The sequence below is a fragment of the Rhinopithecus roxellana genome, chromosome 6 (genome assembly GCF_007565055.1).
Source record: "Rhinopithecus roxellana isolate Shanxi Qingling chromosome 6, ASM756505v1, whole genome shotgun sequence".
Taxonomy (NCBI): domain Eukaryota; kingdom Metazoa; phylum Chordata; class Mammalia; order Primates; family Cercopithecidae; genus Rhinopithecus; species Rhinopithecus roxellana.
The window spans coordinates 71,091,437-71,104,920 of record NC_044554.1 but is presented as its reverse complement, the minus strand read 5'-3'; the positions used below and the strand labels follow the sequence as shown (position 1 = coordinate 71,104,920).

The window sequence follows — 13,484 nt, the reverse complement described above, 5'->3', positions numbered from 1 at the left end:
CTGAAAGGTTATGTAGACAAGTACTATAGCCCAGTTGGTGAATTCTAAAACTGCTTTGCATGAAGATCAGGGGTTGAACAATTTTGTAAATGGATGGTGGAAGTAAGATTTCTCACTGTTGAAAAAATGAGTTAAAGATAAGGAAGAAAAGCATGCTGAAATGAATGTTGATGTCCTAGATTCCAGTTGGAGACGTCAGTATGAACTCATGGATTAGTATACATCATATATCACCTAGCCCTGTCCAACTGAGAGGGCCTGGAAGCCATGATTTTTCCAGCAGAAATAAGCACACATGCCACCTAGATCTTGGTTTCTAAATACCATTCTCTAAAAAACAAACAAACAAATGAACAACAACAATAATAAAACCAGAGCTCCCTGGAAAACTGATTAATTCTTGGGCTAGAGTAGGGAAAATAAAAGATGAGCTTACAGCATGTCAGTTTACCAGAAACTAAGAAAGTGCTCAAAGACGAAATGAGTGGGGCATATCAAAGGGAGCCAGTATAAAAGAGCTTTCAATGGCTACAGTAGGAATAATCTGAGCAACAAAGTAATTTAGATGTATTAGATTGAACCCAAGGTATAAAGCAACAGAACATGAATCTATAAGATATAAACAAATGGTTAATAAATAAATAAATTGGAAAGAAGAGACATATATTCCTTATAGAAGAATTCTGAATAATGTATGCCCATAGTTCTCCTTCTAGGAGGTGGGGTTTATTTCCTGTCTCCTCTTCAGTGTGTATTGAAGTTAGCTCTTTTCTTCAAAATAGAGTATGAAAAAAATAAAAATGACATCTTTACAATAGAGAAATGTGACAAATACTACCAGCATGTCATGTGGATATTATGTACTCCCTGATAGAATGTGATGAGAAAGGTATTTCATCTCTTTATAAAAACCCATAATCTCAGGCTAATCATGAAAATGTCAGACAAACCCAAATTGAGGGACATTTGATAAAACACTTGACTAGTACTCCTTAAAACTGTCAAGGTCATGAAAAACAAACAAAAAACCCCTAAGAAACTGTTATAGTCATGACAATTAAGTGCAACTTGGTATCCTGAATTGAATCTTGGAGCAGAAAAAAGAACATTAATTTAAAATCTGGTGAAATCTGAATAAGGACTGGTATTCAGTTAATACTAGTGTGCCAATGTTAATTTCTTAGTTTTGACAAATGTATGACAATAACATTAAGGGAAACGGAAATATGCACTCTCTTAGTAACTTTTCTGTAATCTAAAATTATTGTAAAATAAAAAGTATACCTAAAAAAGAAACAATATAGTTCAACAAAGCCAAAAGACCAATAAACTTGATGGATTAAGAGAAGAAAAGAGAGAGAAGGTAAAAATGAACAATATTACACTGAGGAAGGGAAGAATTATAGACTGAGCAAAAAATACGAAGAAAACAACGTGAATAACTTAATATCAATACTTTTAATAACTTAAATGAAATCTACCATTTCCCAGAAAATCATAACTTGCCCAAACTGACTCAAGAATAAATAGAAAGCCTGAGAATTTCTGTAGCTACAATATAAACCAGAACAGTTAAAAATCTTTCCACAAATAAATTCCCAAGCCCAGATGGCTTAAAACAGGGGTCGCCAACACCCAGGCTGTGGACTGGTACCAGTACATGGCCTGTTTGGAACTGGGCCACACAGCAGGAGGTGAGGGGCAGGCAAGTGAGTACTGCCTGACTTCCACCTCCTGTCAGATCAGGGTCGGCATTATATTCTCATAGGAACCCGAACCCTATTGTGAACCGTGCAGACAAGTTATGCGCTCCTTATGAGAATCTAAGTAATGCCTGACGATGTGAGGTGAACAGTTTCATCCCCAAACCATCCCCCACCCTACCGCTCTACCCACTCCGTGGAAAATTGTCTTCTATGAAACCGGTCACTGGTGCCAAAAAGGTTGGGGACCACTGGTTTAAAAGATGAGTTACTGAATGAGATAACTTGGACACAGGAAGGGGTACATCACACACCGGGGCCTATTGTGGGGAGGGGACAGGCTGGAGGGATAGCATTAGGAGATATACCTAATGTAAATGACAAGTTAATGGGTACAGCACACCAACATGGCACATGTATACATATGTAACAAACCTGCACGTTGTGCACATGTACCCTAGAACTTAAAGTATAATAATAAAAAAAATTAATTTAAAATTTAAAAAAACAATCATTTAAATTTTAAAGAGTTTTAATTGAGGAAATGTTTCATTGTATAACTAGTTCAACCTTCTCAAAATTTAGGTAGCAATGTTTTTGATATAGATGGATTCTTTGTTACCTGCGAACGTTAATATTTATAAAGAGTATACCATGGTAACAATGAGTGAATAGGCTGTAAAGGATCTTCCACAACCTTGCTTACTATCAAGATGTTCAGCAAAACACCCAGGGAGTTTATGTGGAAAATCAGTCCAATTTTTCCTGTCTCTCTTTAGTGAAATTAAGTGTTCTTCATAAAATGCTTAACATGTACCTTACATATTTTTTAGTTTCATCCTGGGCAGTGTTCCAAGTATTATTGCATCCCTAAATGCTAAAGGTTCTTACGGTTTTAACAAAGAGAATACTCATATGGTAAGACTTTATTAATTAGGATGACTGGGAAGGAGTCATCTGGGTGTAGTATGCATACATTATCATGTATTTTCAAGCAAGATGAGTTCAGATACTTAAAAGTGCTACCTAGAAGTTTCAATTTCTAGTTTTGATCAACGTTGTTTTGGAATTAACTTTTTAAGGCAGTAGTGTAAGTAGATTATATTGCTTAAAGCTCATTTCATGTTTTAATTATGTTAATATATTTTTGTGAGCCTTACAGAATATTTGGATACAGTTTATTTTCTTAAACAGATAGACGTTGGCCTTAATTATGAGGTAGCATGTGTTAATACCTTTATATTCTTGTTTTCCTTTTTTATTATAAAGATAAACTTCAGTCTACATTTATTCAAAATAAAACAGACTCTGATTTAGTGATTTATAAAAAACAATAAATAAATAAAAGATGAGTTATTGGTAAACTACAAAAAGCCATTCAAGTCTTATACAGAGCAAGTGGGAAAGCTCCCCAGTTCATTTTATGTGCCTACAATAACCTAGATACCCAATCCTGATAAAACCAGTATGAGAAAGTAAAATAACAAGCCAATTTTGTACATAAACATAGATCTACAAATATCAGACTGGAATGGCAAGAGTAGTGGTAAATGGCACCTATGTGCATATAGAGCGTTCTTTGTTTGATTGTTTCTACATACAGCATTACATACTGTTTTCGAAAAACTTACTCTGTTAAAAATGATAAGAAGATCCAACTCAAGACCCAAAAACTTTGTCCCATACCTAACTATTGAGAAGAAGAAGGCTCTAAAGGTATGAAGTTTAAGAAAAGCTATGTTAAGGTGTAGCCCTTGTTTCTGTTCATGGTTAACCTGATATAGTCTAACATATACTAAAAAATTTCCTTTGTCTTGTCTCTTCCTCAGGCCTTCAGCAGGCTGTTTTATTTAGGATCTCAGAAAGATCGAGGAGTTGCAGAGTTTGAATGGAAGGTGTGGAAGGAAATCAGAGGAAATTAATTAGGTAACCTTAGCAACTATTTCCCAAATTGCGGTCTGTCTACATAGTTATCCCGGATGACGAGGTTCTGGGCTCCTGCTTTTCACTCTCTTTGCCACTCCACTCTGGGACCCACAATGTTTTTCAGCAACATGGGGGAGGTAGGCAGGGAGGCCCCAGAACTTCAGCATGGCTTTTCCCCATGACCATGGATAGTAGATGAGGTGAGGTACTGACTCAGGGCTCTTCCATTCTCATCCTCCTGATTGAAACCTGTTTGTGGTATGTTGTCATAACAAAATTCACCTGAGCACTGCAGTGTTTCACAGAACAATCCCCAAAAGCTCATTTAACTAATACACTGCATTAAAAAAATTACTACATGCTATTTAAGCAATATTTCATCATTTACAAAGTACTTACAGAAATTTATTTGACCTATTTAGGATACTGAGTAGGTAGCATTAATTTTATTACTCACAAGGTACATAGGGAGAAACTGAGGCTCAGGCAGATTAAAACCAATTGCTCAAAGTTAAGTAGTTCATCAGTAGAAGAGCCAGAACGGGAACACAGATGTTCTCATTCCTAACTCAGAGATATTTCCAACACACCGAGCCTTTCCCTTCCCTTTTATTTTCCTCTGGTTTTGTCTGTTTTGTTTTGAAAGGCACAATTATCTTGCTTCAGTACTGAACTTGAGGTTGGGTGAGTATCGATATTGCTAGGAAAGTCTGCTTAGGTAGATTTAGGGTTGTTCTATAGTTTTTGATAAAATAAAAAAATCCTCTAGTAATATTTGAAATATACTCCCCCAAACCCATCGCTTCTGCCTTTGCACATTTAGCACATGGCATAAAACCTGTCAGATCAGGCACATTACCTAAGGATAACCTTGCTTATGACCTTTCATCTGGTTGCTCACCTGCCCCAAAAGTAAGTCTCTCCATTTACAACGTGTGTGTCATGGATACTTAATTTCTATATAGTCACATATCCAAGACTAGAATTAAGTGAACACTTTTGATGATCCTATTTGATGCAATTATCTATGTTTTTTCTCAAAAAATGAATCACTGTCTCTAAAATTACAGATTGGAAGTTTGAGGCATAATTTCTGAAGTGACAGTCAAGGGGAAAGGTTAGCATCTGTGAAGACAGAGGTATTATGATATGATGATTTGACTGATGCCCATTAAGGTTACGTACAACTTTGTGATATATTCTGGAATCCATAGAAAATTGAGATTATTTTATATATAAAACTACAGTCATGTTGTACTCTTGTGCCCTGTACTTGAAAGCAAGCACATCTGAGCTGTCCTTTGTCAGGCATGCAGCAGCTCTAAGACGGCCCTACAAAACTGTAGAGGAGTCAGTGAATACACTGTATGCCTTACATTAAATTGGGACATAAAAGCCATTTTGTGTTGCTGCTTCAGTTTCTCCACCCTCAGCCTGACTTACAAAACCAAGATGTATAACCACACATATCAACCTAGAACTTTGCCCTATGATGCATTGTCTCTGAAAGCCTCTTTTCTCCTTCCTGTCAGTCCTCAGCGGCACTATGGCTGAATGAGTGGTTGTGTTATTCAGAGATGTGTGTGGCTATCATCCTGCATGAGTGGGTCTGTTTCTGTCCTTGACTCACTTTTTCTTTCTTCCTTTCTTTTTCTCTCTCTTCCTCAGTCTTAGTACCAGCCAGACCTTTTCTGTTTAACTCTATTCTTTTATTTCTGAAACACTCAGAGTGCTATTCAGAGATGTATCTGTACAGAAAGAACACACCTAGAGAGCTCAACACTGTGCAATAGGATGTGCTCCCTGAAAAATTTCAAATCCAGACAGCACTGTTGTCCTTCACTTCAGTCAATAACAAAAGGAAATCTTTTCTCCTTTTGAATTTATGACAGAGGTAGTTCAGGTAATGAGCAAAACGACTCTCTGAATATGTGTCTTGACAGATGTAAAAATGATCATAAAATAAGACTATGGCAAACACTGTAGAAAAGTCAGACTTGACATTGACTGTATTTTTAAACAAAAGTCTGTATAAATATCAGATGCTACAGACATGGATAAGAGAAGCACATTCTCACAAAGGGAGGTTGCCAAAACCTGAATATTCCATTAACAAAGAAATTAGAAGTATAATTATATACACATTGAAATATTTCTATTTAGAATGAGGTACAATCCTAACTACATAGTTTTTACATTTTTCTTCATCTCACAATTTACATCCTCTTGGGTTAAATGGCAAAGGAAAATATATTAGAATAGTAAGAGTAATTAATACTGATAGTATTTTATAATTATGTAGTACCTTCACATTGGTATTTGCCCCTTTTATGTATGATAACTCTGAGTTTCAGAAAGGTTAAGTGATTTGTTGAACATGGCTCAGTTTGCAAATTTCAGAGCTGGGATTCAAGTGAAGATCTTTTGCCTCTTTCTGGTCTTTCACTGTGGTGGCATAGTATTTCTGAATGACATCTGTTGGACTGTAAACGTCACAGGAAACATCATAACTTTCAGCTTATCTTGGATAATTTCTATCCTAAACTGAGGTTCAAATTTCCCTCAACCCTATACTTCTTCCTTTCTTCTTCTTCTTAAGCTATATGACACCTCAATGCTGAATCAGAGACTGATTCAAATTTCGATTCTAAAACACCACCAGAGATACCTGAATGTGTACATAGTTTAATCTTTGGGAAAGTGGATTTCATGTGCAATATTAAAGATAATATATGCATGAACATATAAACATACCTTGAATTACACATTAGAGTATCATTATAAAGAAAACAATAGTTTTACAGAATAAAAGTAACTATGGCAACCAGTAGAGTCAAATCAGGCTGCCTCCCAGGCAGCAGCAGTAGCTCCTTGTTGCCTCAGTAACTTTCCATTACAATGTGTCTCAAACACATATATTTTGGGGGCACATTAGCTGAATTTCCCACTTTATGTTCCCAATTTAATTTTACCTTTCTGTGTGGATGAATAAAATATTCTGATTATACAATTTGCTTTGGGTCTGTCTGTTTCACTGAAACCTTCTCATCCTCTTGCATTTCAGAGGTCTGCCTAGTGCTGGAATTAACTCATTCAGACACTAAGATCTTTTTATCTGTACTTATCTCATTACCTTTGTCAGATATCCCTTAGTCAGAAGGAATTGAGACAGAGTCATGAGACAAGAGACAGTTTTAGTAAAACAGCTCCTATCAAGTTAGCCACCCTGACTGACACCTGTACCCCCATATTTTCTAAGTGCAGAGGGTTGAGTGTGAGATAGTGGGAAAAAAACTACTAAAATCAGCAACATCCTCCTAATTCCAAATCAAGGCTGGGCTCCAAAATAAAGTGAAAACCTGAGTAGACTGTGAGACAAGGATCAATCTTATTTTATTGTAAGCTGAGAAATGGCAGCACTGGGGACTTCAAAGGACTTCAACAGATATTTATTGTGTACTTACAATATGCAACACACTGTTTTAGGTATGTGGAGGGTAATAGATGAATGAGAACTGATTTTTGCCTTTAAAATATGATCTAGTGGAACAGAAGCAAGTGTGTGTGTGTGTGCATGTACACACATGTAGCACGTAAGTATATATGACAAAGGTAACGAGATAAGTACGGATAAAAAGTTCTTAGTGTCTGAATGAGTTAATTGAAATCTTCTAAGATGAGTTTTGTGATGTCTGACTTTTTAAAACTGGAAAAAAGAAAAACATGGAGAATAAACAGGTTTTCTGGGGTAAAATTTTGTGGAGATAAGAATGGGTAGATGGAACAGGATGGTAATGGGAAAATGATGCTATCACTTGGAATCTATTTTTAATTTAATAATCAAAAATCACTTAAGCTTTTTGAAAAAGATTGTGGTAAAAGTTATTCTGTTATTTTTTTGACTGATTGGTAGAATACTATAGAAAGAAAAAGGAAATAAAGAGGTAAATTCAGATACATAGGCAAGAAAAAAATGAAGGCCAGAATTAGGATAAAAAATGGAAACGTAAAAAAGAGAATGTTACAGGGCACTATGGGAAGAGAAAATTGATGTTCACAAATTGGGGATAGGAGGGAAAAGAAAAAGATGAATAAAAAGTTAATGGGCCATTAATGGAAGAGATATTAACACAAATAATAAAGGCATTCATTCATTCATCAAATATGTATGGAGCAAGATTAAGAGAAGGGGAGTGATATTGACAGATTTTTATTTATTTTTTATTTTTAAAGACAGAGCCTGTTCTGTTACCTAGGCTGGAGTGCAGTGGCACGATCTTGGCTCACTGCAACCTCTGCCTCCCGGGTTCAAGCGATTCTCATACCTCAACCTCCTGAGTAGCTGGGATTACAGACATGCACCACCAAGCTCAGCTAATTTTTGTTGTTGTTGTTGTTTTTTAATAGAGATGGGGTTTCACTCAGTTGGCCAGGCTGGTCTCGAACTCCTGGCCTCAGGTGATCCACCCTCCCCAGAGTCTCACAGTGCTAAGATTACAGGCGTAAGCCACCACGTGGAATGATATGGACAGATTTTTAAGCCCAGAGATAGACAGCTGTGGAGGCCAACATTAGGCATTTTTTTGGCATCTTGGTAAAACAAGAGTACTTGTTCCTAAAGTGTGGATTAGGGAAGGGGCTGAGAGGAGACTCTACATAAACCCCATTATTTATCTTGTTTTGTCAGTGAAAAGTTATTCCACAGAGGAAAAGCAATGATCATTAGTTACACACAGTCCTATGAACACATCCTACCCAGGTACATGTATGTATTACAACAGGAATCATAGGGATACTTAAGGCTGTTCAGACCTACTAGTAGGTGGTATATAAGAAATAAAAGGCAGTTTCTAATCTCACAGATATATTTTTTTTTCTCTCTTTCAAGTGGCTTTACCAGCAAAAAGAAACATGAAGTGTAGCCCACCTAAATCAACAGCATATTGATGCACACCTTTTTTTCTGTCGCTTTTTTTTTTCCTTTGTAAGAAGTGTTTGCTATTTAAAATCTGTTACTAGGTAATAATGGCAAAGCACATTTTTCTCTCTTTTCCATAGTCAACCTCATACATTTCACTTTGTATTTGCAAGTAAAAATACCTGTTGCCGTGCACATGAGAGGCACAGAATGCAAAGCTGTAATGGAGCAGGGTAGGGTCAATGACAGCACCATTTTCTGAATGTTCCATCAGTTCTGTAAGGTAGCAGAGATGTCTGTGACAACCTCTCACACCATAACGGGCACAGTACTCATCTAACACAAAGACTTGGCCAGGGCTAAACCATCCCTGCAAAATAAAAAAAGATAGATAGATATGTTTTTTCTTTCTATACTATTATTTGCTTTCCTGAAGGTACTTTTAGGCCTTATAAGCAGAAGCTGCATGAACATTATTTTATTAGTGGTATGTTTCATGAAGAGCTAATGTCATCAATTTTGAAACTGATTTGGGACACTGGCAACCTAATGCTATTCTCTCTTTACTATCACAGCAAGGCATGGGTAACTTGTGCTTCTCCACTGTCACTCAAAATTTAGTCAAATTTATTCATAGGTTCTAAATTATCACACACAAAGAGTGCTACTCCAAAAAATTCAGTCTCTTTACGAATCAATTAAAAAGAGAAGAAAGATGACATTATAGATGAAATTTCTTGTTCAGGAAAAGTTTTATAAAGTGAACTAAAAGAAAATGTCATTAAGTTTAGCAGCGGTATACATGTACTATTTGGGAACTTAAATATCTGGGATATTTTTCTCATTCTGTTTGTCTTCCTATGAACAATATAACAGAGTTCACGCTTTATATTAGCAGCTTCTGCTCCTCCTGAAATGAGATGTTAGAATATATGTGTGTGCATGCATGCCACCTGAACACAGCAGGCAGTTTATGTGGCTAAACCTGGAGGGCAGCGTCAGGTGGAGCTGGCTTATAAAATATCTTGATAAATTATATGGATTTATATAGATTAAGATAGTAAAAGAAAAGAAGGGAGTATAGAGAGTTTTAAAAGGGGGCAGGGTAATCATGTAAGAGAAAGAAAATAATAATGAGAAAAAGGTGAGAAGGCAATAAAGGAAAGGAGGAAGAAAAGAAAAGGAGTAAGAGAAGAACCATCATGTGTGGTAGTTACATGGTTTCCAGGTTGCAGATAAATAAGCTAAAGCTCAGGGATGTTAAGTGAATTGTCCAAGACCACACTGCAAATCAGTTGTTAAGTCATGATTTATATTCAGTCATTTGCCTCCAAAACACTTTCTAAGCAAATCACACTCACTCCCCTCTAGGTGCAGTGGAAGACCTTGTAGCATTCTCCTCAGACTCCATATTACACTAGGGGTCATCAGCAAAATCAAAACAGCTTTTGATAATTGAATAATGTGTTTGAGTGGAATCCAAGAGGGCACTATCCCTTATTGATATTCACTCTATGTGTTTGTCCATGAAAAGCTAGACTAGGATTTTGAGATGATATATTTTACTCTCCACATGATTGTAAAGTTTGAGTTGGATCAGGTTCAAATTATACTTAATAAACAATTTATAAATGAATTAATGAACTGTTAGTGTCAGCGTGGCAAAAAGTTGTTTCACTTCTTCCTCTCCGAAGTATCTCCAATGAGGGGTGGCATTTTGTCTGAAATCTTAAACAGAATGTAACTTTATTGCATGAAGTTTCAGGTTGAGCATCCCAAATCCAAAAGTCCCAGATCTGGAAAGCTCCAAAATCCAAAATATTTGAGCATCTGCATGATCCTGTTAAATCAAGTTTAGCCTAAAGCTGCCTCCTTACATATTTTAAGTTCAGCCTAAAGGTTTCTCTATACATCGTGAATTATAAACCAAATGGAGTTGTAAGTACACTGTAGTCTACTATTGTGCCAATCACTGAGTTTTGGCCAATCAAAGGTGGCCAACTGTTCAAACTGTGTTCAAATCAGGCAAATGCTGAGCTGTAACCAATCTGGCTGTTTCTGTACCTTACTTCTGTTTTCTATATATCACTTTCCTTTTTCTGCCTATAAAACATTTTCCACCACATGGCTGTGCTGGAGTATCTGAGCCTACTCTGGCTGAGGAGGCTGCCTGATTCATGAATTCTTCTTTGCCCAATTAAACTCTGTTAAACTTAATTAGGCTAAGGTTTTTCTTTTAACAATGCTCAAAGGAAATTGATTTTGGATTTTTGGATTAAGGATGCTTACCTTGTACATGCAATGCAAATATACCAAAATCTGAAGAAAATACAATATTTGAAACACTCTGGTCCCAAGCATTTTGGATAAGGGATATTCAACCTGTACTATGTTCAGTGTCCAAGAGATTAAAGTGGCGATAGAAATACGCATTTTCTGGCTGCAAAAATTTCAGAGGAATTGCTATTCACAATGTAAATGTTTGGAAAAACACATAATTTTTAGGTTATAAAGTTTAGTCCCCATATTCTGAGGTGTCAAGCATTCCTTTTAATTAAATTATACTTCATATCCCGAATTTTGGCTACAATTTCAACACATACCAGGAAACAGTTTACTCAATTTAATTCACTCCTTTCCTTTTGTCAAGGAATTCAAGTTATACTTTGGATGGCTAGATGAAACTAAAACTTTCCTTTGTTATGTATAGCTCCTGTCATATTAATTCCACTCTTTCTTTCCCCTGCCACTTAGGTTGTCCTTCTAAGACTTGGAATCAACCCAAATGTCCATCTGTGACAGACTGGATTAAGAAAATGTGGCACATATACACCATGGAATACTATGCAGCCATAAAAAAGGATGAGTTTGCTGTCCTTTGTAGGGACATGGATGCAGCTGGAAACCATCATTCTTAGCAAACTATCACAAGAAGAGAAAACCAAACACCGCATGTTCTCACTCATAGGTGGGAACTGAACAATGAGATCACTTGGACTCGGGAAGGGGAACATCACGCACTGGGGCCTATCATGGGGAGGGGGGAGGGGGGAGGAGGGAGGGATTGCATTGGGGAGTTATACATGATATAAATGATGAATTGATGGGTGCTGACGAGTCGATGGGTGCAGCACACCAACATGGCATAAGTATACTTATGTAACAAACCTGCACGTTATGCACATGTACCCTAGAACTTAAAGTATAATTAAAAAAAAAAAAAAAAAAGAGAGAGAGAGAAATGTGAGGTGTCAACATCTGGGGAACAGAACTCCAACCTTAAAATGTCTGTAAATACTATAACAGAGGTTTTAAAAAATCTTTATTAAAAGCCTTCTGTTTTCACTGAGCCTTCTTTAAAGGGACTGATAAACCACAGTTTAGCATCTATTTGAGTCTATTCTCCTGTCTATTGAGTGGCAAAGCAGTGGTCTTCAAGTGTATAATTTTTAAATTGGGAAGCGATCGATTGGAATCCTTTATCCCTCACTCCAACTACCATTATTAAATGAGTCAGGAATAAAATGCTGGTTTATAACAAGTATTTCTCACTTTCTAAAATCTTTTATTCCAACTTATAGGGGACTAGATAGACAGACTTGTACTCACCAAGCAAGAATAGGAATCATTCAGTCTGTGATCCAAAGTCTGCCTCTGGAGTATTCTAAAAAGGAAGGCATGATCAAGCTTGCAGGGGTTTGCAGAAATAAACTCATCCATACCATGTTTCTGAAAACGATCTGCATCTGTAAATTCAGGAAAGCATGTAGAGTATATTTACTTTTCAGGCTTAATTATGGACAGATACAGGTTGTGAAGAATACAAAATGCAGGACTCAAACGAAGACTACCTTTTATCAGTAGTCTGAAATATGAAATATGAGGCCAACAGTTCAGCATATTAACATAAATTGCAAAATTTTTGAAGCCTAAGTAAAAATGACAGCAAAAAATCTACAAATCATTTAGAATGCAGTAATTACATTCCCATTAAAAGCTATATCTAATATCCATCAGAGGAATAATCTTATTTTCCAATGCTGAGAAAAGTTGTATTTTAAATCTCCATTTACTGATGGAATTGACTAGAAAAGAACCAAGATCTATTCATAAAAAACAGCAATGATGCCCAGAACTCTGCTTTCCAAATGGCAAACTAGGGCAGAATTGAACACACACACTTCAGCTGGATCACTTCCAGTCTTCTTTTTGTAGGGAGCTTTTAATGGGACCATCCTTAATGTAAAAATGGCAATGAGCGCTCTCAAGCTTCAAGTTTAAGAGACATGAAAAAAGGGAGCATCATGTTTGTGCAAATATGCAGACAAAGCATAACGTCCCAAATGGCACTTCAATCAAAGGCCCAAATTTATTGTTCTTTACAGATTGCATCTTTCAACGCCTGTAGACCCTGCGGGTTTATCTAAAGGCAAGCTTTTATGATTGCTTTCATTAATGGTATGTTTTGTCAAAAGTCTTCAATGTGAGTTATTTACTAAGTACAGAGAGAAAAAGCCACACACTACCCCAAAGGAGTGCTGGGGTGTTATTACACTAGGTCTGTTAGAAACGTCGCGCATATTGAGCAAGCAATCAGTTATCAAGATAAAAGTGGACTCTTCTCACAATGGTAAAACGGAAGCTCCATTGTTCCTTAAAATTCATAGATAGATCTCTTTCTGGTCATCATAAGAAAAGCAGAGTCCTAAATGTAAGCTAAGTGTAGTTTCTAAAACCTATATAGTACAATCTTAAAATTGTAAAGGAAAAGAGACAAAAGTTTATTGATTATACCCAATTACAGAGTCAGACTCATAATAAAACTCAATATTGATCTGTGGACATGATGCTAACATAATCAGTCACATTTAGATATTTTAGCCCAGATCATATTGATCCATGTCAAGTTCAACTTTCAGCCATATTTGTAGATGGAA

At 36.4% G+C, this 13,484-nt stretch overlaps 1 protein-coding gene across 4 annotated transcripts in view; it reads right to left on the bottom strand.

Moving 5' to 3' along the window:
- The window catches only part of CADPS2 (calcium dependent secretion activator 2), a 602,646-nt gene that overhangs the window by 151,574 nt on the left and 437,588 nt on the right, over window positions 1-13,484 (bottom strand). For all 4 annotated transcript variants that reach the window (XM_030932945.1, XM_030932946.1, XM_030932947.1 and 1 more), the window contains exons 12-13: window positions 12,157-12,293; window positions 8,730-8,917 (exon numbers count right to left, since the gene is read on the bottom strand). In XM_030932945.1, the coding sequence (XP_030788805.1) occupies window positions 8,730-8,917; window positions 12,157-12,293 (325 nt within the window). The remainder of the gene's footprint in view (window positions 1-8,729; window positions 8,918-12,156; window positions 12,294-13,484) is intronic.